Source organism: Tiliqua scincoides, chromosome 4 (assembly GCF_035046505.1).
Source record: "Tiliqua scincoides isolate rTilSci1 chromosome 4, rTilSci1.hap2, whole genome shotgun sequence".
Lineage (NCBI taxonomy): Eukaryota > Metazoa > Chordata > Lepidosauria > Squamata > Scincidae > Tiliqua > Tiliqua scincoides.
In genome coordinates, this window is record NC_089824.1 from 17,862,231 (window position 1) to 17,888,763 (window position 26,533).

The following is a 26,533-nucleotide window of genomic DNA, read 5'->3' on the forward strand; positions in this document are numbered from 1 at the left end:
TTGGAGGAAGGGGCAATGTGAGAAGAAGGCAGGTGCTAGGTCAGTGACAGTGCCTCAGGCAGCCCAAATAGCTTCAGCCAGCTTTGCTTTGGTGCCTTGTGGTTTTTGTCTGTGTATCCTGGAGTTCATAATGAGGTTGTACAAAGTTTTATTCCTTACCAGCATTGATTGTTGTTGCTGCTGCTGCTAGTACACTAGTACAAAAGCAATAGTATCCCTTCTGTGAGTTAAAATTTTGTAGAGTGCAAATCCTGGTAAAGAGAAAAACTCTTTTTTCATATTAACACATCAAAATATGTTGTAATACTTATGTAGCTAACTTATGGCCACTGTGCCAGCAAGGATGAGATGGTACCACTTTCCACTGTGATGTGCATAGTAGGACATATGCATCTCTACTTGGTGCTTTTATTTGTTTGGTTTCTAGGTAAAGATTAGGTACATTCCAAAAGCAATCAGGGGTTCACTGCCTAGGCAGGTATAGTCCAAGTTTCCAACCAGGTCTGCTGTGACCTATCATATCATAGTCAGGTCACCCATGCCATAGGATGGAGACTCATCTGTATTGTCTGAATAAAACCCTTAGAAGGGCAATCTGCCCTCAAAACCTCAATTGAGCCACAAATGCCCTTGTATTTTCTTGGTTGATTAAGCAGTTAGATTTTAAGGAGCTCATTGAGAGTGTTGAGGATCAGAACACATTGTGTGGTTGGATGATATTTTAGCATGGAATTCCTAGGCTTGCCAGGAATCTCAGGAGTTTTGTGTATAGAGAAAAAAAAAGTTAAACTTGTATGAAACATAATTTGAAGTTTTTAAGCCATGGATAAAAGTACATTGTAGGATCTAGTCCCAAAAACAATAAAAACCACACAAAAAAATAAAAAGAAGAGACTCTCAGCATAAGTAATGTCCGACTTCCCACACTTAAATACACTAAAACCTTGCAGAAAAACCTACATAAAAATGATAAACAAGCAAAGAATGTTAGTATGCCTTTAACAATTCAAGCAGGAGCTGGCAGTTAAATTGGTGGCCAACTAACTATTGAGAGGATGCAAATTCTTTGTAACGCCTGAAGATGCTTTCTACAGTTGAAAGCAAAACGTGGGGCTAGATCCACAGGTACTTTTACCTGTGGCGGAAAGACTCGAGAAACACTTCAAATTATGTTTCAAACTCATCCAGCCTTGAAAGCCTTAGTATATTTGTAAACCTGTATGCCTCTAGAAGCAGTAAAATTGTTGAATGCTTGGTCTTTGTCTACTTTTAATAGACTATCACTGGAAACTTAGTGAAAGTCTAGTCCAGATTCCCTGCAAACACTTTACATCATAATGAATAGCCATTGATAGATCTATCCTCTACGAATTTGTTTAATCTTTTTTAACAAGCTACCTTAGGTACTGGATATAACTGCATCTTCTGCTAATAAATACCATAAGTTAATTGTGTGTGAATGAGAACCACTTGCTTTCCTTTCATCTGAATTTAATTCCAGTCATTTTTATTTCTAGTGACTGTGTAAAACTGTAGCTGCCATTCTTTATACATCACTGTAACCTCAACTTTCTGCACAGGAGACGCTATGCAATCCTGAAAGAACCCCCACTTCATGTCTTGCTAAATGCCGGAATACAGGGATAGGACTGGTGGATGCATTGGTGTGTTCCATCCACATGTTCACTGTGTGTGTGTGGAATGAGATTAACAATTGCCTCCTTAATGAGAGACAGACAGACAGAGGGCAGATGGCTGACAATCCATCAATCCTTCTCTCTCCAACTGGAGCGATTGTGCTCCACTTCCGGCAGAGTGCGATTGCTCCGCATCTACTTTCACTGCTTCAGGGAGCCCTGCTGCAGGTCGCGCTGGGCTCCCCGCACCCCCGGGAGGGTGCAGGGGCTTGGGTACGTGTACTCAAGCCCCTGCAGCCCCCCTGAGCGGCACGATCCCCTGGATCGCGCCGCTGCTTTCCCCCGCCCCTGTTGCCACCCTCTTCCTGCCCACGCAAGAACTTAGTGGCTCTCAAACTCTCCCAGAGAGTTTGAGAACTACTGCTATAATTCCATAAGAAAAAAACACCTATTTTTGAGAGTGGAGAACTGCTATTAAATTTCCATTTGCTTTAGTGGGGCTGGTATGGGATCCAGTGCGAGCCCCATTTACGTGAGTGCTCACTACGCTGAAGCAAAAGCAATTCATTATGCATTGTTTCCTGTGGTTGCATGTGCTTGATAGATAGGAATTTTGTTTGTAAGCCTCCAATGGGAGCTTATTCTTCACAGGAGAGTATGAAGATGACTACCACCCCTGAGAGTTTTTGGTTTTTTTTTTAAAAAGATGATTCTAGTTTTATAATTTGTACCATATAACACTGTTCATCAGATGATCACAAAGTTCTTCATGGTTATTAATTAATTAAAGCTGAACTCTTTACAGTAGCAGGAAAATGTTAATATGTATTAATATTAATAGTAATACATTACTATTGAGCCACTGATAACTCGGAGCCGAATCCTGAGCTTGCATTGCTGACACTCCGCTAGCATTGAGTGTCACAAATGTGCTGCTAAGCATGTATGCAGCCCTCAGTGCCGGTCCAACTCCAATGCTAGCTCAGCGCCAGCCGGCTCCGTTCCTCTGTGGTCACCTGAACTGCTGTGGGCGGCGGAGAGGTAGGTGGGGGTGTGGGGGAAAGTGGAGAGGAGGTGTTCTGGCATGGGGGTGGACGGGGAGAGGGCTTACCGGGGGGAGGGAGGCGGGACCAGAGGAGCTCTGCGATTCTACGGCAGCCCAAGGGTTGCCACAGAATCGAGTAGACCCGCAATGCCTTACTTGCCTTACCTGGGGAAATGGACGAAAGTCCTCTTCCCCTGAGCTGCCACCAGTACTGTCCAGTTAGTGCTCAGGATGCCATGGTAGCCATTTTTGGCACTGCGGCAGCCCCACACTCCAGCCTCACACTCCAGGCAGAGTAGAATTGGGCTGTCAGTGGCTTCTGCTATCTTGTTCATGATCTGATCTTGGAGGGGTTCATATTTATCTCTGTGAATTCATATGTTACTAACAGCAAGGAAAATTGAGCTAACTTGCTTACAAATGGCCAAATGAGTTGGCGCATCTGCACTGAAGCAAATAACTTGCAGTATCTTTTAAGTGTAGGTCTCACCCAACTCACATTTATTTTAGATTTCCTCCTTTGGAATGATGCACAGTACAATCTTATGCCTACTTACTCAGGAGTAAGTCCCATTTTAGTCAATTGGGACTAAATTACTCCCAGGTTAGTGTCAACCCCTGCTAACTGATGAAGAGGCACTTTTTCAAGTGGGCGCTCCTCTTTTATTTAGCAGGAGGAGAGTAACTGGTGCACCGGTTTGTGAGAATTTAGTTTGTGAGAGTCTAATCTCACAGTTTAGATTGTGAGCCCTTTTAGGGGTTCCCTTTGTGAGTCCTTTGACAGGGAACCATTAGTTATTTGATTTTTTTTCTGTAAACCGCTTTGTGAACTTTTGTTGAAAAGCGGTATATAAATACTGAATAATAATAATAAAGATTGCAGCTTCAGTCATTACTATACAACAGTATTGGGACTTGCTGCACACCACTCCAGTTTCTTGCTGGTCCCAGCATATACCTGTTGACATTATTAGTATAGTATTGTGTTTGCACTTCCAGAGCTATATGTAGATTGAACTTTTGAACATTTATTGAAATCTATTTCATTTCAGTGAGACTTGTAAAAAAGAAACAGTGGGTGTGTTGCATTCAAGCTGAAATGTCACTTTTGTGGTGAAATAGATGTGTTCTGTGAGGAAAAAATTTTTTTATCAAAGAGCTCAGGAAATTGCATAAGAATTGGAAGGTTTTTTTCTGCTTTTTTTCACAACGACTTGTAACTTAGTCCTGTAAAACAGTTTGTCTGACCGAGCTCAAAGAAGCTCCCTAACACAATGGAGTAAAAGATAATGCAAAATCCCTTATCTTACTCTTATCCTGTAAGACAGGCAATAGCCTTGGTCTAGCAGGCCTTTTTAATGCTGCCTGAAATCTTGTGGGTCGGTGGGTGGGGTACTTACACCACCAAGGGCCCAAATGATGCACCTTCTTAGTGTCTCTTGGGCCTGGGACGAAAATGGTGCTACTATGCTATATATCGACATGTAACAGGCCTTGCCTTGATGGGTGGCAGGTGAGGGGGTTGTATAGGAGCATAGGCAGCTGCCTTACACTGTGTCTATTGATTTCTCTTGTTCAGTGTTTACGTTGAATTGTAGCAGCCCTTGGGCACCTCAGATGGATCTTTCCTAGCCCTACCTGGAGATGATGCTGCTATTATTACTTGTTTTATTACTCTGCTGTTTCCTCTCTTTCCACAGCTAGGGGAGATTAGCAGCCAGTCAGTGGCATCTTCTTTCTGGTCAGTATAAGTTTAGGACAAGCCATCCAGCTTTCCTCAGCTGTTGAGATGAAGCTTCAGAATTCTGGAATGTCAAGAGTCTGGCTGTTTTTCACATGGCAGTTTAATGTGTAGCCAGACTCTTGTCAGCCAGGTGCTTCAGCATTTTAAGCTCAACATTTTGTCATGTTGGTTTTCACTTTCATTATTGCTGCTGGGCACCTCGGTTTTTTGATGTATGCTTGACCACTCTGCATAGTTTCATGTATTTTTTTATCAAGACCAGCGATTTTTCAACCAATGTGCCATGGCACATTGGTGTGCCACGAATGGTCAACAGGTATGCCCTGGGAGTTTTGGGGTCATTTATTAGTAGGGCCATTGGGGATGTGAGCCGCCCACCAGCAGCGTAGTGTGCCTTGTCAGTTGTCAAAAAACTGATGGTGAGCCTTGATAATTTTGGTGCCTTGTCAGTGTGCCATGAGATGAAAAAGGTTGAAAATTGCTGATTTAGACGCTAAAAAGGAAAGGTGCACAAGCATCCCTTGCACAAGCAAAGGCTGATCTTTAAGACTCTGAGTCTGGGTTATTGTGGAGTTCCTGATCAATAGGGCACAGCTCAGGGAAGCTTTTTCTACCACAGCTTTGGGAGCTACACAATCCCTTCAACTTTGTTTGACAAAGCTTGAGGAAGTTCCTTGACCAGACTGAGCTATAGGTAGAGACTGTTTACTTTCTGTTGGCTCATGAGGCCCTTCATAGGAATTCAGTTTCATAAACAATTGGTGTAATGAAATATCACTTTATTTATTTTGTTTCTCTTGCTGTATATAATGGATCTATGGCAGAAGTTCTCAAACTTTGAGCGAGTTTTACTCCCTCAGTAAATTCTTGTGTGTGGGGGCTAGGGCAATGACGCAATCCCTAGGATCGCGTCGCTAAGGGGGGGGCGAGGGGGGTGCTTTGCTCCTGCAAAACGGAAGTCCTTTGCGCCCGCTTTTAGCGAACATTTCAAGCCTCAAGGAGCACTGTGCAGGGCTGAGCAGGGCTCCCCTAACCTCCTGCAGCCTGCTGCAGCTCTGCCTTCTTGAAGTAAGGGCAGAGCACCCCCCTTCCCCTGCCCCTTAAAGGGACAGGGGAAGCGTTACACTAACTAAAACCACTGATCTATGGAATACAAGGTGGTGCAATGGAAGGGCTGAAACTATAATACTCCATAGACCAACAACAACAACAACAACAACAACAGTATTTATATACCGCTTTTCAACAAAAAGTTCACAAAGCGGTTTACAGAGAAAATCAAATATCTAATGGCTCCCTGTCCCAAAAGGGCTCACAATCTAAAAAGATGCAACACCAGCAGACAGCCACTAGAAAAGACACTGCTGGGGTGAGGTAGGCCAGTTACTCTCCCCCTGCAAGCTGTATGGACCAGCTGTATGTTGGGGGGTTAAAGGAACATGAATGTATGTGTTAGTTCTAAATTCATGTCAGAAATGCTGTGTAAAGCCACATAGAACCATGGTTTGGCTCTTTAATGCTTGACTCAATGGCAACTGCAGTTTTCTCTTACCTTAATCATGAATTTGATTACAGATCTTGGACACTGCTTGAGAGGTAGATGGTTATTTAGTGCTGTGTTCTCTTGCGTGACAAAGGGTGCAATCCTACCCTGCGCCGGAACAGGCAAACCAAGAGGCTTACGCTGTATCCAGGGCAGGATAGGGGCCCAGGCAGCTCAGCCAGAGGCAAGGGGAAACTTCTCCCCTTGCCTCCGGGTAAGGTGCCTTTGCCCCTATGGGTCTCCTCGAACTTGCACCACCTCCTGAGGTGGCACAAGTCCAAGGAGAGCGGAGCAGCTTCATGCTGCTCCAAATTCCCCAGGAACAAGGGTTGGGATCCAGCATAAGTGCTAGATCCCAGCCCCGCCTTCCACTCCCATTGCCTGCCCCTGGGGCCGCCCACCACCTGCCTTCTCCATGCCCAGGAACTCCTCCCCCCTCCACAAACTTATGGCGCATTTGTGACTCTCCTGGGCTGGCACAAGGGACTTGTGCCAGCCCATGAGTGCCTCAGGTTTGTGCCCTTAGGAGCATATAAAGCATTAGCATTATATTTTGGTGACTTGAGCAGTGGCATATAATAGGAGTAGGCTACAAAATTATACCCTTTCAAGACTAGAAATAGTAAACAAACAGTGATTCCTGATGTCTAACCTGTTTGAGTTATGAACAGCATTTTTTTGGACCAGATTGCACAATCCAGGTTTGTCTGTCCAAATTTCCTTCACAGATTATATGAGCATGATGATTTCCTTTCAAATAAATGATTTTCTTCATTTTTTCATTAAGAACATAAGAACATAAGAACAGCCCCACTGGATCAGGCCATAGGCCCATCTAGTCCAGCTTCCTGTATCTCTCAGCGGCCCACCAAATGCCCCAGGGAGCACACCAGATAACAAGATACCTCATCCTGGTGCTCTCCCCTACATCTGGCATTCTGACTTAACCCATTCCTAAAATCAGGAGGTTGCGCATACACATCATGGCTTGTACCCCATAATGGATTTTTCCTCCAGAAACTCGTCCAATCCCCTTTTAAAGGCGTCTAGGCTAGACGCCAGCACCACATCCTGTGGCAAGGAGTTCCACAGACCGACCACGCGCTGAGTAAAGAAATATTTTCTTTTGTCTGTCCTAACCCGCCCAACACTCAATTTTAGTGGATGTCCCCTGGTTCTGGTATTATGTGAGAGTGTAAAGAGCATCTCCCTATCCACTCTGTCCATCCCCTGCATAATTTTGTATGTCTCAATCATGTCCCCCCTCAGGCGTCTCTTTTCTAGGCTGAAGAGGCCCAAACGCCGTAGCCTTTCCTCATAAGGAAGGTGCCCCAGCCCCGTAATCATCTTAGTTGCTCTCTTTTGCAACTTTTCCATTTCCACTATGTCTTTTTTGAGATGCGGCGACCAGAACTGGACACAATACTCCAGGTGTGGCCTTACCATCGATTTGTACAACGGCATTATAATACTAGCCGTTTTGTTCTCAATACCCTTCCTAATGATCCCAAGCATAGAATTGGCCTTCTTCACTGCCGCTGCACATTGGGTCGACACTTTCATCGACCTGTCCACCACCACCCCAAGATCTCTCTCCTGATCTGTCACAGACAGCTCAGAACCCATCAGCCTATATCTAAAGTTTTGATTTTTTGCCCCAATGTGCATGACTTTACACTTACTGACATTGAAGCGCATCTGCCATTTTGCTGCCCATTCTGCCAGTCTGGAGAGATCCTTCTGGAGCTCCTCACAAGCACTTCTGGTCTTTACCACTCGGAAAAGTTTGGTGTCATCTGCAAACTTAGCCACTTCACTGCTCAACCCTGTCTCCAGGTCATTTATGAAGAGGTTGAAAAGCACCGGTCCCAGGACAGATCCTTGGGGCACACCGCTTTTCACCTCTCTCCATTGTGAAAATTGCCCATTGACACCCACTCTCTGCTTCCTGGCCTCCAACCAGTTCTCAATCCACGAGAGGACCTGTCCTCTAATTCCCTGACTGTGGAGTTTTTTCAGTAGCCTTTGGTGAGGGACCGTGTCAAACGCCTTCTGAAAGTCCAGATATATAATGTCCACGGGTTCTCCCGCATCCACATGCCTGTTGACCTTTTCAAAGAATTCTATAAGGTTTGTGAGGCAAGACTTACCCTTACAGAAGCCATGCTGACTCTCCCTCAGCAAGGCCTGTTCGTCTATGTGTTTTGAGATCCTATCTTTGATGAGGCATTCCACCATCTTACCCGGTATGGATGTTAGGCTGACCGGCCTATAGTTTCCCGGGTCCCCCCTCTTTCCCTTTTTAAAAATAGGCGTGACATTTGCTATCCTCCAATCTTCTGGCACCGTGGCCGTTTTGAGGGACAAGTTGCATACCTTAGTCGAGAGATCTGCAACTTCATTCTTCAATTCCTTAATAACCCTTGGGTGTATGCCATCAGAGCCCGGTGACTTATTGATCTTTAATTTATCAATGAGGTCTGAAACATCTTCTCTTTTAACCTCTATCTGACTTAACTCCTCGGTTAGGAGGGGCCGTTCGGGCAGCGGTATCTGCCCGAGGCAGCGGTATCTGCCCGTCTAACCAGCTCTCTGGAAAGACTGCGCTATGGCACATGAGTTGGCTTTGTTTTATCTCACCTGTGCTTGGAGAAGCTCAGAGTGCATTTGTTACTGATGTGGATAGCAGAGCTGTCCTTGCTACCAAACCATTTTAAGCAATGCCTTGTATGTGTGTGTGTAAGAGCAGCTGAAAGGAGTGGCTTTTACAATAGTGAGAGGGCCAAAACAGTATCGCCATGTGGGACTGGGGTGTGAGTTAGAGAGGTCTTTTCAAGTTCTAACAAGGCACAGAATCAGATGAAGTGCTGAGAGAACACTTTTTGGTGTGGGGAAATGGGGGGCGCATTGTGAGGTGTGATGGGATGAGTGGGGCACGATTTTTTGAAATTGTCAAGGGGCTAAAGTGCTTTAACCCATTTCCGCCTGGCTCACAGGTATACACATTTGGTCCCTGTTGTATATATGCAACATTGCGCAGAAATGGCTTAATGGTGGGGGCAAGGTTAGTTGTAGGAAGTTTTGGTGGATGTGGAATTAATGGGGTCCGTGTGTGGGGGGGGGATGTGCAGAGCAGGGGCGGGTAGGTGAGGCAAAACTGTGCTGTCATTGTCTGTGGAAAAGCGCTTCTGTTGCTTTTCCTGAAGAGGCTCTCCTTATAGCTAAGAAAACAGGTGTAAGGAGAGCCTCCTCAGGTGTAAGCAGGTGTGAGGTGGCTCCTTTGCTTGTCCATGGACTATGATGGGGTGGTTCTGCCTCACCTGCTGCCCACACACCGCATGTCCCTGGAGTGTGTGTGTGGGGGGGGGGGAAGCTCGCATGGGAAAGGAGAGGATTAAGCATGTGATGAATTCCTTGTGTGTGTACATTCTTTTTTTAAGCAGAGTATGGTTTGCTGCAGCCACCATTATTGCTGTAGTAGATACAATGCCGAATATAAAGTAGGTATAATCATATTTGTAAGTAAAGCAAGAACTAACGGATTGTGAATGCATAATTTAGAAAGGAAATTTTGTTTTGTTTTGTTTTGCAGATGTGCAGATCAACTCTCAAAATGTCTTCTGTGTCTTCCGTGTACCTCCTAAGCCAGTTGTGTTAGCACTCCTGCTAGTTGGTTAATAGAATTAATAAGTGTGAAAGCAAAAAAGCAAACAAAAAGCATTCTAGAACCACATGCCTTATGAAGTCAATGCTGGGTATGATTTTACAAGTATGTAATCTATTTTTTTTCAAGTGGAAATGTTAACTGGAAAACTTCTTGGCACGCCATAAAGCATTGTGCAATCTGTTATTTGTCTTAGAGATAATAATTGCAGACTGCTTATATGCTTTCTCTATATTCTCAGTTTGTCTAACATGACTTGCCAGTAGATAGTTTCCTCCATTTAGAAGACTGCAAATGGGCTTTTATTTAGATAATATGTCTTATTGAAAAATGATATTGATAGTGCACAAATAAAGAAGGGAACGAAAGTTCTTTCTTAAGGCTACAGTGTCACAGATGGCATGCAATGAAACTGTGGAGTGTATTTGGGGGGAAAAAACGTGTGTGTGTGTGTGTGTGTTGAGGGGGTGATAATTCTTCACAAATTCTTTTTCCCACATGAAAAAGCTGACAGTTCTTTGTCAGTGTTTCTCTAACTTTAGACAAGGGACACTGAGTAAAAAAAAAGTTGCTCCACCTTCTGCCCCACCCACCCCACAGCCAACCATCTGTTCAGCAGCTGACATGTGGGCTTTGTGGGGATCTGTGGGTTGGGGTACTAATCCAACACTGGCATTAGAAGAGAGACATCATTTGAATGGAATAGCAGCTCTTCCCAAACACCATTTGTCCCTAATCGGGTAAGGATGGTAGGGCAATAGAGGTGCGGTCAGCCCCACAACTTCAGTCAGTGAGGATCTTCTGCTGGAGAACATTCAACTTGTCCAGTTTTTGGGTGGTGAATAAGAGGATCTTTGCTTCCTCTTTCTCCTTGGCATTTTATGCATTGTTAGCACCCTACCCCCACCTATCCTTAGTTCGAAGACATAAACATCACTTCAGAATGTGGCACTGTTAAGTAAAATGTTCTCGATGGCCATGATAATGGGATTGGACTTAGGCCATGGAAATATGAAACTGTGATGTTGACAGTTGATTGTCTTATGCAATACAGGCTGGGAAGGATTCTTATGTAAATGGCAGTTGTTCCCAAAATACCTAGTTTTAAAAATTAGCTCATATAGCCTATGATAACAAAATGGCAGCTCTTTAGTTTACTTCGGTTCCATATTTATTTCCACAATTTTGGGGAACACATCCCAGGTAATAGAGAAGGAAAGAGTGTCAAAGGTGGAGGAAGGAGGTGAAAGGGGCAGCAGTAGGAAGGGGGAAAACCTGTAAATCCCTGGTCTTTGTGCTGGTTTCTGCATGCATGTCTCTGAGTTCTGGGCAATCTTTGTAACCTTTTCACCTTGTCATGACTTTTCCAAGCTATTTATTCTAATAACACTATTCACCATTTTAAAAAGAATTCGAATATGGCATTACTTGGGAGAGCATCAAGGAATTTTCTTCATGTTGGCGAGTTGTTAAGTGATGCACTGAACTGGATGAACATGAGATTACCAGTGGCATTTTAATGCATTTAGAATACATTTTGGGGAAAAGAGGAAAAAAGTCTCTTCAAAATGAAATTGCATAATGGTTCACTTTGGAAAGAATAATTAAATTAATGCAATACTTGATGAAAATGTGTTTGTGTTCCCCCCTAACACTTTTTATTTATGTTAATTTTGATTCAGTCGCACATTCAACTTGATGTGATCTTTGTTTACTCAGAAGTAAGTCCCACTTTTTAAACTAGGATTTACTCTTGTGTCAGTGCATATGATCGCCAAATACAAAACATCTATGAGACAGTATATGATACCGCTACAAACAGTGTGTGGGTGGATGGGTGGGAGGCATGATTACAATATCAGATCAGCTTATATATTTATTAACTCCTTTGGTGTCTTGTTGTGTGTGTGTTGTACATTTTCAGATATGGTCCGGAAAAAGAACCCCCCTCTAAGAAACGTTGCTAGTGAAGGTGAACCTCAGGCCCTCAAGTCACCAGGTACTGAAATTGACAATATTGAAAAGAAACAAGATTTTTCTGCCGGTCAGATGCAAGAAAACGCTGAGCAGGGTGAGGCTGCGGAGAGAAATGACAAGGAGGGGTTTTGCACGCACATCCCAGAGTCATCTCCCTGCACTAAAAAGGACTTGAAAAACTCAGAGCTGAGTGAAAAGGCTGGCTTCAATTATGAAAGCCACAATAAGGGAGGAAGTGTTCTATCCTTCCCTCATGATGAGGTGACAGACAGAAATATGCCTGCCTTCTCATCTCCAGCTGTTGGGGGAACCTCAGAGTCCTTGAAGTCTCCTCTCAGATCAGATGCAGATGACACCCAAGAAGTGGTCTGCACCCTGTCAGGCGATCTGACAGAGAAGAGCGAAGAGCGTTGTACCTCGCCTCAATCCACGGATGGAACAGTGCATGTGCAAAGCGGTCAAGCCGAGGGCCAGGGTTCGAGCCCAGCTTCGGTGGCCTCAAAAAACCCACAAGTGCCTTCAGATGGGGAGTTAAGGCCGAGCAAATCAAAAGCAGATTTGTTGGTGAACGAGAACCCAGATAATTCGGCGCCTCTGTCTCCAGAGCTTCAGGACTTCAAATGCAACATCTGTGGCTACGGTTATTATGGAAACGACCCCACAGATCTCATCAAACACTTCCGCAAGTACCACCTCGGCCTGCACAACCGCACCAGGCAGGATGCGGAGCTCGACACTAAAATTTTGGCTCTCCACAACATGGTGCAGTTCAGCCACTCCAAAGACTTCCAGAAAGTCAACTGCTCTGTGCTGTCAGGAGTCCTGCAGGACATCAATTCCCAAAGGCCTGTCTTGCTAAATGGGACTTACGATGTGCAGGTTTGTATTGTGCACTTCATGCCTTCTTGTGTGCATCTAACAAGAAAAATGTGGTTCTGCGCCTTTAAGTCTATGTAATTGGAGAATTTCATGCAGGTTCCTACGGCTGCAGCAATGCTTACAACATTTTGCTTGCTTCAGTTTTACAGGTTTTGGTCATGTTGCACACTACACAAAGGTAACCCAGTTTTATCAGTAAGGACGCACTCAACCTGGAGCATGGCTCCCTGATGAGTCTGTCTGCATGCTGTCTGTTTGCAGACACTTTTCTTTTGCCTCATACATACTTCATATTTTTATTTGATTTAAAATATTTATATCTGACCTTTCCTCCCACAAAAATGCACTTAAAATGCAATGTCCTTGATCCAGGTAAAACTAGTCATGGCTTAAGTTCTGTTGGAAGTGATAGCTTTAAGTGAGTCGGGACCAACTTCATTTTGGCTGAATCAGGACCCTTACGATAAAGGGCAGTGTAGTGTGTGGTGGCCTCAAATTATTCGCTCAAATTATTCAAAGGAGAGAAATTTCTACCAATAAACAGTCTCCTTGTCTTATCTGCGGGTTACTCAGGGGTTAGGTCTGTTCAGGCATGTCGTGTTAACCAGGAGAAACCCGGAGGAGCTTTAAAAGTGCCTGCGGAAGGTCTATGAAGTATCTGAGGAACATTTTGTGTGATTACAGACAACTTTCAAACACACAGCCTAACTCTCCTTGCAGTCTTCTGAGCATGCTTGTTAACACCAAACCCAGAAGTGCCTCTTAAACTGGCAATGAATAGTATAAAGCATTGTCTGGTAGCAATGGAAACAGGGTGCTATGCTGAGGTAAACAATTTATGGTGCTTTGTTTTGGTGCTGCATTTGTTTTGGAATGTTTCTAAAAGTGCAAATGCTTTTCTGCAGTTTCAAGCTGGATTTTTTTTTAAAGCAACTCAATGCCATGTTCAATTCTGTTGCTGTTAAGGGGGGAATGGCACACAGTACTACATAAGCACCTTGTTAATGACCTTGGCAACAGTGGTGTGGCTCAAATTCCCCCCCCCCTTTCAATCAGTCTCCAGGCAGTCGGCATCCAGGGCAAGCTGCAGCACCTTCTCACAAGCACCATTCCCAGCATCCTCACCCCTGACTTATCCGAGGGTCTTGGAACATTCCATGATTTTTGGCTGAATCTATGATATAAAGAAGCTCTTCCTATTTATAATTCCTAGAAGCAAAAAAAAATAAAAAACCACCCAGATTCTATACCCAATAGTCTCATATTCTGGAGTAAATTTTACAAACTAGTGCAGTATGGGATGGGGCTGTAGCTGAGTGGTAGAACACCTGCATTTGGCATTCAGAAGGTCACAGACTAATTTCTGGCAGCTTTTCCAGGTAACAGTGAGAGAGGGCCCCTGGAGAGCTGCTGCTAGGTAGAGTAGCAGGTGGATCAATGATCTCGTTCTGTATCAGGCAGCTCCCTATGTGTGGCCTTAAGCAGTGCAATTACATGCAGCACTGGCATTCTTAATTCTGAATTTGATACTCAGCCTTTGGGGGAGAACTGAAGATTTTTTGGTGTATGCTGGCACTCTTGTGGAGATTATGCCATGGGTGAAACGGGTACAAGATAGTGCAAAGGAAGTCCTTGGATCTGCCTGGAGTGCTCAGGATGCAGAGGCAGCCATTTTTGGAGCCGCTGCAGCCCCATGCACTGGGCAGCTCAGGATTGGGTTGTTAGAGGCCTTCTGGTGCCAGCAACTGAATTGCAGCTTCTAATTGTGTTCTTGCTTGGTGCATATCTTTCAACCACAGGAATACAATGTATATTAAAAAGTTAATAATAATAATTAATATAATATTATATTATTATTATTAATAATTATTATTATATTAATTATTATTATAATATTATTATTAATAATAATAATAATTATTATTATTATTAACAGTATTTATATACCGCTTTTCAACTAAAAGTTCACAAAGCGGTTTACAGAGAAAAATCAAATAACTAAATGGCTCCCTGTCCCAGTAAGTTATGTACAGTGGGCCCTCCTTATCCGTGGGTTCAGGACCCACAATTTGCCCCTGCGTGGGTTCTGAACCCGCATCTGGAGGGCCCGCAGAAGACCTCTGGATGTGATAGGAATTGCTTTTCAGTCGTGTCTGGAGGTATTCCGAGGCGCAAGGAGGCTGTGTAGGCCTCCCCATCTCAGAAGACCTCTGGGTGAGGAGGTTGCGCATGGTTGCGAGGAGGTTGTACGCTGCCCTTAAGGGGACTGCAACAGAGCTTCCCTGGCTGGGGTGTCATGACGCCCCAATTTGGGAACTTTTGCCTTAATGGAAGAGAAATCTCAAGAAGTTTTGTCACTTGCTGTACAGTACTATGATTTGTGCCTGTTATCTCAACCACTGAAGCTGCTGTTCAGTTGCTAACTCTGAGCTCTCTGCCTGGTGGAACTGTGCACTGTTTGGGCCTTGAGAACTGAGTGGTGACCTTGGAGCTGGAGCCATAGATGCACCTTTATGTGTCTTCCTTGTGGGAGCCATTCTGCAACCTTGTGCTATCTTGTGTTGGCAATTTATGGTAGTGCAGTGCAGTCTTGAGGGTGTTTTTGTGCCAAGTAGTACAGATGCCCCATGGCTTTGTGGTCAAAGGATAGGATGCCCCATTAGCTGTTGTACACATAAGCCTCTCTGCTCCACAGCATCATGTTTCCAAATTGGGGAACATGCAGATTTTGTTAATTATAAATGGAAAAAATAAAACCTTGTGGGAAATAGCTCTTTTGAAATAACAGAACAGAAAAATTAGTATCTGGCTTATTTTAAATGACAATCTGATCTCTGCTGGTTGTAGGGAGCCATGACTTTTCTTATTGATTTTTGATGGAGCAAGGAACATTACGTCTTGAGGACAAGTAGTGTAAGTGATCTGGTGCCAGGGCTATAAGGCTTACATTTCCGGACAACAGAAAGCCATCTGAGCGTTATGAAAGTAATATTCCATAATAAATCCAAGCACACTTCATCATCATAATAGTATGTGTATAGAAGGAGGTCTGGGCTTTTTCTTAAGCACAGTGTCTAGTTTTTCACAGTTTTGCTTCTGCACACTAAGCCTTGGGGTACTTTATGGATGGGAGGTAGATGGTTGCTAATTCAGAGAGTTGTGTATCCTGAGGCTATTGCTCTGTTGTGCTGAACTTCCGATCTACTCCTGATTTGCTTCCCATTTGAATTTTTGCATGTGCCAGGCAGTTTGATAATTTGCATAGAACCCTGCAAGTTGCTTTACAGTCCTGCTGCCATTCACAGCAATCTCTTATAGCACAAGCCTACACCTATCTACTTCAAAGCAAGTGCCACTGAGTTCAGTTAGACGTACTCCTAGGTAAATGAGTATAGAATTCTAGTCTTAGTATTCTAATTACATACTGCCATTCTGGTACATGACAGTTTAAGAGTAAGTGAAATAGAACAAAAGATACAGGTATGTTCTCTAAGAGCTCATAATTAACCATGTCACCAAACCTTATAATTGATTTGAAATACTGTACACATTTCTCCAGCTCATATTTAAAGCAGCAGTTATGATTTGGACAAAAAATAGATGAAAATTTTAAGGCAGAATCATACAGTTAAACAAGCATTACATGCCAATTCAGAACTCTTATGGCTTCTGTCACATTTTTCAAGTGTTCTTAAATTGGTGGTCCATTTTCAAATTGAACTGACTCGAGTTTGCTAATCAATATTTACAATATAGGATTTGACAATGGAAGAAACAAGAAAGAAAAGGGAGGAAATGGGAAAGATGGGGTCAAAGATGACAAGAGATGAATGTGAACTAATACAGTTAGACATAGTAAGATTTAGTTTCAGTTGAGGATGAAAGGATTAACCTGCTTACAAAGGTGGTTTGGGATTTGAAGAGACATTTGCAGAAAGAGAGAGGGGGCACCCATAGTTCTGGGAAAGTTTGAGGCATGGGAAACAGTTGGGGAGGATAGGTGGAATCATCTAATGGAGCAAGAAACTTTGGGGCTCCTGAGGTTTTTGGAGCTAGAGGTGGGACAGTAAATGGCAGGGGTATAATGTGAAATAAGTTGGTTGTATTTGATAGGATATGGATTTACTTACTCCCCTAAGTGCAATGGGTGCAATGAGTTTTGAATCTATGTACAGTATTCCATGTTTAATATTCCATGTTAGAACTGACAAAGGACAGAAATCCTTGAGTCTTTAATGGCAATGTCATTGTTAGAAAACCTTCACCTGTTGGTTTATAACAATGAGATACAGCGACAGGGAAAGCTGCGTCCTGTCGAGTTCCTCTCAGTTATGTACAGCTTTTAAAGGAACGTAACTTCTGTCCATAAAAGGAGGCAGTTCTGGCCTCTGGTCTTTTGAGCACTGATTCCAGTCTCAAAAGCCGTTCCCAGAATATTTAGAAGTAAGTTAACGCCTTATATCTATCTGTCAAAAATTTATGTAGCTTTTATTGAATGGGCAGTCATCAGTTTGTCTAAGACTTCAATCACTGGACTACCTTTTCTTTCTTTTGTTTTAAAGGATCACATTTGTGGTCTTTTGACAGGTACTCATATCTGTCAAATTTGGATTAGAATGCAAACTTGTAATTAGGTGGCAGAGATTAGAAATGTGAATATTTTTAGATTTGAAATGACGGGCTACAATTTGCATGTAGTCTTGGCATTCTCTTTTCATAGTTGGTTTGTGGTAGGCTTTGCCTCCAGATAAAGATCTGTTGTGAACCTGGTTTTGTGAATGGCTTCATTCTGTGACTTATGAGGCTTTCATTATGAACCTGGAAATACCTTTTTCTATCATTCTTTACTTAGAATTTTTTAAGAGACTTTCCCCTGAACAAGAGAGGCTAATGAGGTGAGCCTCACCATCCGCCAATGAAACATTCCAATTCAATGCAGTAAGACCAATCAGAAATAATAATTTCATACACACATACTGACTTGCTAACATAAGCATGCCAAATTACAAATCTTTTGTATAGCACATCATCATGAGGGAAAATATAAAACATGCTAGTATTTTTTTCTCATGCCCAACCTGGACCAGTCTTGCCACATAAATGTGAATTTGGTTGCCAGTATTATCAGATTTACAAAAAGATTAAAGCCCTTACTAGCAATAGTTCCCAAACTGTGAACTGTGGCTCCCCGGGGAGCTGCAGGATCAGCTACAGAAGCTGTAGAAACCTGTGGGAAAAAACCCACTGTCCTCTACAGCGTACGGGATTGTAACCCTATTGGGGAGCAGTTCCCAATAGTGCAGTAGGTCAAGGGAGCTGCCAGTCAAAAAAGTTTGGGAACTACTGCTGTACTAGAATGTGGATATGCGTTGTGACCTACCTGAGAAAGAAATTGATTAAATGGAAAACTCTGTCAAAGTCATTAAGGGTGCAATCCTGAGTGCACCTTGGGCTGACGCAGATCCCTTGTGCCAGCCCAGGAGGGTCACAAACATGCATAAGGCACGATTGCGTCTCCTTGAGAGTTGGCTGGGCTGGCGGAGGGGCACACACTGGCCCACAGAAGCTGAATCCAGACTCCACGCCATCTCTGAGTTCAGCTGACACAAAGGTTTGGGGCTGTTATGCCAGATCTCAACCCTGTTCCCCAAACAGCGCAGAGTGACTGAAAGCTGTTCTGCTCTCCTTGAACTTATGCCACTTCCTGAGGTGGTGCAAGTCAGAGGATACCCAAGAATTTCATCTTGCCTCCGGCTGAGTCACTTTGTGCCCCTGTCTTGTGCTGGATACAGCGCAGGTGTCCTGCCTGTTGCCTGTTCCAGCGCAAGAGAGGATTGAGCTGTAAATGTTGGTAACAAAATCCTGCATTTCCTTCTGTCGGGGTTCTGCCATCAAGTATGTTGAACTAATCACTTAAGTCTATAGTCCGTTGCAGTTCTGCAGAAAACTCATGATTATATGTGTCCAAACTGCAATATTCTGTATTTCTGGTTTGTTTCAGCATATGGTGACAGGGCAGTGGGCATTCTGTGAACCCATTCACAAGAATGTATCCCATGAGGATTTCTTATGAAATTACTGCCTGGAAAACACTTTGAAGTGTGAAATGTTTTGGTGTTCTTATGTGTAATTTGAAGAGTAAAGAATGTATTATTTGTGAGTAATACTGCTATGGTATATAAAACGGGAAACACACATTTTTAATTAAAATGATAATTCCTAAGAATGTTGCTATTAGTAATTGAAGCAGTAAAGTAGGTGGGGGTGGGATGATTAGAAGGCATCAAAGCAGTAATCTCTGAGCATGCATCATTGAAGAGGCTTGTGCAGTTCAAAAACATTTTTTTTGTCTCTGTAGAAAGCACTCTTTGAGTAACTGATCCAGGCTGTCAAGACAACTATCTATCCAACTACGATGGCCAGTATACAAGAATTTGAGTGTTTCAGCATTCTCTTGTATCTTCCAAACAATGATTTTGTTAGTTTCCTGGTTATTTATAGGAAAGTTTATGCTTGATTAGATTGGGCTGGATACATTTCCTAGGCGGCATTTTCAGAAATAAACCAGATGTGCGTGATATCTCAGATTGAACAACCAGAGCTAGAAATAAAACAGATCAATGAAGCTTGTACTCGTTTAATATGCCTTGGCAACAAATTCTATAAGACAAAAGTGGTAGGAAACAGCACACGGATAATCTAGTTAAGATCAGTTTTTTCTCTAATCAAAAATATATTCTAAAACAGACCAGACTCTTCTGTATGAAGCTGGTGATTGCAGCATTTGAAAGAAACAATTGGCTCTGGAAATGTCTTTCTTTATGTATATGAAAACATTAACATTTCCTGGCAAGTTTGTGGAAAAAGAGCATTAAATATTCCCTCATGCCAAACGTTAGACCTCATCAGTTGGAAATAACGCCAGATGTTGATGCCGAATACGTAAGAAGATAAATAACTGATTAATATTTTCATGCTTTGCAGTAAATACTGAACAGATTTTATAAGCATGAAGTAAAAGGATTGCTGAAATTTCCTCCAGTGTCTGCACATTTGATTTGCAATCCTGTCTATTCTGGAAGTCCTGTCCCCCCCCCCCCCACCTGAGAAGTGTGTTTGTGCAGTGATTATTCTGTTAGTATTGTTACTTTAAATTGATTGCAAGTCACGAATTTCCAGTTTGAGGGAAGGAAGAGTTAAAGTTTTAATCTCATATATATAGCTATCGGTACTTAACAGCAAATGTTTTTTAATTTTTAATTGCAGTTTTTGCAATTTATAATTGCAAATAAAAAATTGCAAACTTAATTGCAATTTTTAATTGCAAATATTAGAGTTTTTGTTTGTTTAAAGAGCCACTAACATCACCTTAGCAATTTTTTGACAGACCTTGTCCAGGAAAGTGGGATTTAGGATTCTAGCCCTAATGATTTTGTGACTGATGCAGGTTTTGAACCATAGGCTTCATTCTTAACAGTGGCTTTTCACCTGCTCTTGTGGTTCTAGTACTATATATTAACAAGTGCCATTGAATTCAGGGCACCTCAGCATGTTTATTGTGTGGACACCATTGTTACACCAGCACTTGCTGCAGCAACCGCACAGACACTATTTTTCCATCTGAGGACTGGAATGATTTCTTAGAGAATTAATGACAAGGGCAGTCAGGACAGACAGGCTTTCCTAGAAAACAGTATATCACTACCAGTGTACTCCTGCAATGTACAGCCACAAGAGTGTATAGGTTGTCTTTTGAAATGCATTTGCACATTATCTGGTACAAAATCAGGCCTTAAGGTGCGTGCCCTTGTATATTTCTTAGTCACCTGAAATTCACCGCAGCTTCCAAGTCCAGTATGCAGGGTTCCTTGGCAAGCAAGCTAGTTTGGAAAGGGTTTTGTTGAAGGGAGAACGTTATTTAAAAAAAAAAAACAACTTATGTGATGGGAAACATCTGAAGAAATGAAGGTTTCAGTGAGACGCAGCCAGCCCAACCCTATGCTGGATACAGTGCAGGCCAAATGGCCTGCCTGTTCCAGCACAGGATAGGATTGTGCTGTTAAACATTCTTTAAACTTAGAAACAGTCATCTGCATGCATCTGGGTAAATAGTTGGATTTTTCACGTATGTGTTCAGAGATGTTCAAAGTGCTAGTACCTGTAAAATTTGTAAAAACGTAAGGTATGATACTTCCCTCCATAGGTTTTGCTTCTGAGAGAACATATTGCCAAGCTGACTTCAAATATCAAACTGTACATACCATTCCCCAATAACATTATCATTAAAGTCACTGTCTACATGAGATGCTGAGCTCAAAGGCCAAATTCCTGGTAAAATTAGTAGTTGCAGACTGCATCTAAATCTTTATCAAGCTTTGTTGTACTTAATTTTACGCCCCAACCCAACACAGTGTTATACTGCTGGAATTGGAGGAGGGGGAAATTTGGGTATTGGAAAAACATGTTGCATGTCTATCATTCTTTAAATCTGAACCTCCAGACAGTGCCTCAACTTGAAGCAGGCAGTGCCTCAACTTGTATCTTATGACTTTAATGCTCAACAAGATCTCTTCCCCAAAGTTCCAAATTTTATTTCAAATGCAGCTTGTGAACCTGTAGAAGGGGTGAAGTCAAAAGTATTGCTGGATACACAGTTGGGTTGCCTATTATGGGTTATGGCGCTGGTTATGAGTTTGGTGGCCTTATTTCCACCAAACGCCCACGTACATCAAATAGACAACTTATGTATGATTTTTTCCATTTTATCTTGCTTTGGGACCATTATCTGCATTTCAGTGCTGGCTCAGGATTTCTTGACTTCCATAGGAACTAAAATATATTGTCACATTTGTTGAAACGTGAATCTCATTTGCAAGCTGCAGTTTAAAAAAAAAATCTTTCTGAAACCCATTAGCCTCTTGATTTGTTTCCCTGTCATGGTCTGTAGCATCAGTCATATGGTGCTTGGCAGCCTCAGGGTACTGATTTATAAGGATTCAGTTTCCAAGGAACAGCCAAGATCGATCCTTTTACCCCCTTTTCATTTCAAAGATTAACATTGACTAAAAATACTTAACATTGTTTAGAATGGAACCTATTATTTTTGGCCCACATCCCACAATGGGTTTTCATAGTGGTGGACCTTGAGGGCGTATGGTGCTTGGCATTAACGCAGGAATTTGTTCACATGGAATAATTCTAGGGTTGGGGTCTTTGAAAATTTAATGGGGCAGCCCTGGAAATATGTTTAAATCAAAATGGAATATGCAGAAATCTAACTGGATGGGCTGAAAACTTGCAAGCGTCAACCTTACAAAAAAGTATAAATTCAGAACTTGGTGTAACCCTCAATATGCTATTACGAGCCCTGACAATGGTGTGGCCAGACTATTTATAGTTCTGTTTATCCATCTGAAAAAGGAGCTGGATAAGATGGAGAAAGTTGCAAGGATTGAAGCACATTCCCTATAAGAAAAGGCTAAAACATTTGGGGCTTTTTAGTTTAGATATAGACATATAAGGGGATAGTGGTTTAGAAAATTGTGAAGGAAGTGAATAGATTTATTTTCCCTGTCCCAAACACTAGAATAGTGGTTCTCACCCTTTTTCGACCAGGATCCACTTCTGAGAATGACAATTTGTCTGGGGCCCAGCAACCTGGAAGTGATGTCATAGCCAGAAATGACATCATCAAACAGGAAGTGACTTCACTGTTTGTATACGGGCCCATCAAATTGTGTGGAGATCCTCCTTGCTCAAACTGGCAATACTATTTTTATGAAAATGCCCGCATTTCCATTCTCTACAGAATGCCCTAAATGGCTAACAATCATACAAGAGTAAAAGAAAGTTTATAACCGCAAAAACTTAACCAGAAAATTATTATTATATTAGTTAGTTGGCAACTTTCAGTCTTGAAAGACTATGGTATTGCGCTCTGAATGGTGGTTCTGGAACAGCGTCTCGTGTGACTGAAAAGGCTGATTCGGGAGTGACAATCCCTTCCACACTGGGATCAAGTGTAGTCTGTCCCTGTTCTGTCTCCCTGGCTATGGGCCTTGTGTTGTGCTGTGTTCACATTTAATACAAGGTCCGTTCCACATTCTGATTCTAAGTGGATTGAGAATCCACTACAAAGTTACAGGTGGGGCCTTTTTCTCTGCAGATCCAGCATCCACGGGTTTGCCTTATCGCAGATGCTGAACCCCCCAGATCACACACCCCCTGCAGATCTCCCAAATGGCACTGATTCCTCATTCTGGCTGCATCTGGAAGACTTTCTGAGCCTTGAAGAGGATGCAACCACTGTGCATGGCCTCTCGGAGGCTCAAAATGCCACCTGGAAGCTTTCTAACATGACTTCCAATTTTTGCTGAAAACCAGAAGTTGTGCATGGTGGTGCACAGCCTCTCTGAGGCTCAGAAGGGCTATGGATGCAACCAGAGTGGTTCAGAGCCCAGGTGGACCAAAAATTGCGGATCTGACTATCTGTGATTTTCGGTATCCGCAGGGGGTCTGGGAAAGGATCACCTGCAGATACAAAGGCACCACCTGTACTTCCAAAAGTTAAACTTACGCTATGTGGATCCTTCTTTAGTGGATATGTAACTAAGCAATAAGTGTGATGGAAACTCGTAGGTTTGAAAATGTTTCATAGTGGAAAAATAATGGATGCATTTGCTCATTAGATAAATATAGAGCATTTTTGATGGTTTGTCAGTTGAAAAATAAAATGCTCTTTTTGCCAAAGCCTTTTTGAAGTTGTAGACAAAACTCATTGATCATGAATGGAACTTTGAACATTGAAAACAGGATGGATGGGAAGTTATAATGAGCCAAACGCCTGCAGAGTACCCACAGTTCCCACTGATATGAGTAGTTTGTGCCTTGTGTGGTTGGGAGTGATAATACATTTTGAAGCCAATTAGGAACGTGACAAATAAAATACCACATCAAACAAACACAATGTTGGAAATCTATTAAGCCAATCTCCCTGTTAAAAAGTAGTGAAAATATCATGTTTAACACTTTTTAAATACTGCGCATTAAAATATTTTACAATTTTTTGTTTACAAATTACATTCTTGTGCAGGGTTGTGTTTAATCTCTATTCAGAGCTTTCCATCTGTACATTCTGTGAACACGATAGGAAAGAGTGAGATCACAGAGGCTGGCCATAGCCTCTTGACAAATACATTGGTTGGTGATGCACCTGGGTGCTCATTCATTCAACATTTGTCTGCAAAGGATAATACAAAGTATGGAGATTACCTCTATGTGGTTTTTGAACTGTGGTTAGGCATGGTTCTACATTTGTCCTGTACAGACAAATGCTAATGCTTTTGTCAGGGACATGGCCAGTGGGTATAAGTGTGGGTAAACTAACTTCTGAAGAGGTCTATAGAGTTTCTTATTTTGAAGGATAGTCATTGGATGATTCAGTGGCAGCTCCATTAAATTTTCCACAGTTTTTAACTGTCACTTGCTTTCTTTTTGCTATCTTGCCAAAATCAAAAGTTGTTAGTAGCAGTTTGTTGATGCATCCCCAAATTACCAAGAAACCCAGCGTTGGATGTCAATTTTACCATTTCTTTTCCTTTACGCTGACCTAATATTGATGTGTAGAAACTGAGAAATGGAATATCTCAGGTGTAGTAGACACATTGCTGCACTAGGGGAGAGACTTGAAGAATAACTTTGTTTTTTTTCCTCGCAGGATGGTGAAATTGTTGGAAAGTATGAGTTGAACTTTCTGGAAACCAGATCTAAGTGCTTTTTTCTCTTCCCCATGCTGGCAACTTTCTAAAAGAGGGTACTGCTGGCTTGCTGTCCCTGCTGCTCAGGCACCATCAAGTCAGTTGGCCAGAGAATAGTACTGAAACCTAGTTCAGCTGTTGGCAGATGATACAGTAGGGTTCCACTTGGCCTTATAAAATGTCAGGCTGTGGCCTGGCTTTTCAATCTGAGCTTGAGGGCTCAGACTGTTCACAGGCTCACAATCTGTTCATACTTGTTCACCTGTCAGTGAAGTGCTTGCTTTGCTTCCAGACTACCAGCCTAGAATGGCAGCAATTACAGTGTGCAGTGATCTCCTGGTGGTGACCATGATTTTTACTTGTGATTGCTCGGGGATTGTGTGGATTAAAAAACAATGCAACTGCCATGAAAATAAATATTGAAAAGTATGGTGAATATTGAAATATGGTGATAATGAATTGAGGTTCAGAAGACGGATTCCCATTTGTATCCATTTGTACCATTCAGTCCAAAGCCTATTCATTTTGGACTGAATGGAACCAGAACTGAGTGGGTTGTATTCAGTTTGTGTTCCAGTCACACCAAAAACCAGTGCATACTTCAAAGAATCTGTTCCTAACTAATTACCTGATCCTGGTTTGACTGCTTGACTTTGGACACAACTGTTGTCCACCAGGCTGGAGAAATAATTTCAAAAAATAACTTGCACCAAATTTTTAGACATAAGGAAATACTCAAATCCTTAGGTGCCAGCACCCTAATAATTGGGGTCTCACAAGACCCAGTTTATTCAATTACTGTTGGTAGTTTCTTGGCTATTCTTTAGAAAGTTTTTAATTTTTCCATTGGGAAGTTAGTAAAGACAAATAAAAAACACCCACTCCAATTAACCAACTTACTTGAAATCAGGTTTACTTAAATACACAGGGCCAAAATCAGCTCTTTCTGTAATGCCATTTAGCAGTTTATTGGTGGAACACACAGGCCTTGCATTGCTCTGCAGCAGGAGAAGCATAAGCATAGTCTTTTTTTTTTCTCCCGCTAAATGGCTAAAAGGCATTTATATTATATGCATTTTAAATTGTTTACATTGCATGCTCTTTGTGCATCTGAATCTTTCCTTATGGTGCAATTCTGAAATGAGCAGCAATCACATGGCTCCTTTGTGGCACAGCTGCCAAATTAAGAGGGGACACACACACACACACACAGAATAACTTGATTTGTCTAATGCATTATGAGAAAATTGTTCAGAAAAGTAGTAATTTTTTTTGCAGTTGGGGAATAAAAATCTGCCCTTCCATTATGGAGTGTGTGTTTAAAATTTATGGTCTTTCAGTAAGGGATAAAAATCCAAAGAGGTGCATTGCTGAACTCAAGCCTCGTGTTATGAGTTTACTCATTAAGGAGAAAACTAGAGGAGCTGGTGAGTGGAGTGCAGTGTGTGCTGAACATTTCTGAAGGGTTAATTTCTGAAAAATGGATTGCAATATGTCCTGAGTGTTTCTGAAGGATTAATTCTTGAAAAATGAATACCATGTGCATTTTCACAGTCTTGGTGTAAGAAATAAAGCAGTGATGACATGGTAGTTAGGAGGGCGGTTTCCTCCTCTTGCTTCCCATGCATCTTCCCATTTTTTTTGGGGGGGGGGGGGGGCTTTTTGTCCAGGCTTTAATCCTGTTGCGAATATGTCCTGTTGATGAGAGTAGGATTTACTGATTGACTTCTCAGGCTTGACTTCCTGATGTCCAGAAAAGCAGCTCTCCTTCCTGTGTCACAAGACATGTGCGGCACATGTATGGGAAGGTCTGATCCATTCTCTTGGGACCATAAAGTTTTATGAACTTGGATTTGTAGAAACTACCTTTTTTTTTTTCTTCATGCATGAACTGAATGCATCAGATCCATGAATTAAACAAGCAATTTCTAGTGATAAAATGTTTTGTGTAATGTTTTGCCCAAGTTTAGGCTCTGCCTTGAAAGACATCTGCATTAAGTTTTCTATTTTATTCTATTCTATTCTAAGTTACCTTAGCACTTGAATATCCATAGTGTGGCATTTTCAGTGGAATAAAATTAGTTTAAACTTGTTGTACTTGACCTGTAGTGGACTGGAGTCCCTCTTACTGGTGATTTGGCTCAAGCTGCTTCTTTGGCCTATTGGAGATAAATGCAGGTATTATCTCTCAGGCCATTTATCAGTGAGCAACGCATCAAGTTTTCATAAAGAAAGCACTTAGAAAAACTGCCCATTGGGGGCCTACAGAACAATCTAGCTCAGAGGTG

The 26,533-nt window shown here is 42.2% G+C and overlaps 1 protein-coding gene across 4 annotated transcripts in view; it reads left to right on the forward strand.

Annotated features, from left to right (window-relative positions):
* TRPS1 (transcriptional repressor GATA binding 1) overlaps nt 1–26,533 on the forward strand; it is a 272,969-nt gene that overhangs the window by 62,939 nt on the left and 183,497 nt on the right. For 3 of the 4 annotated variants that reach the window (XM_066626326.1, XM_066626329.1, XM_066626330.1), the window contains exons 1-2: nt 9,574–9,738; nt 11,558–12,489. In XM_066626326.1, the coding sequence (XP_066482423.1) occupies nt 9,702–9,738; nt 11,558–12,489 (969 nt within the window). In that variant the 5' untranslated portion in view covers nt 9,574–9,701. Of the gene's footprint in view, nt 1–9,573; nt 9,739–11,557; nt 12,490–26,533 lie in introns of those variants that run through there. The other variant, XM_066626328.1, reaches the window with a different exon arrangement.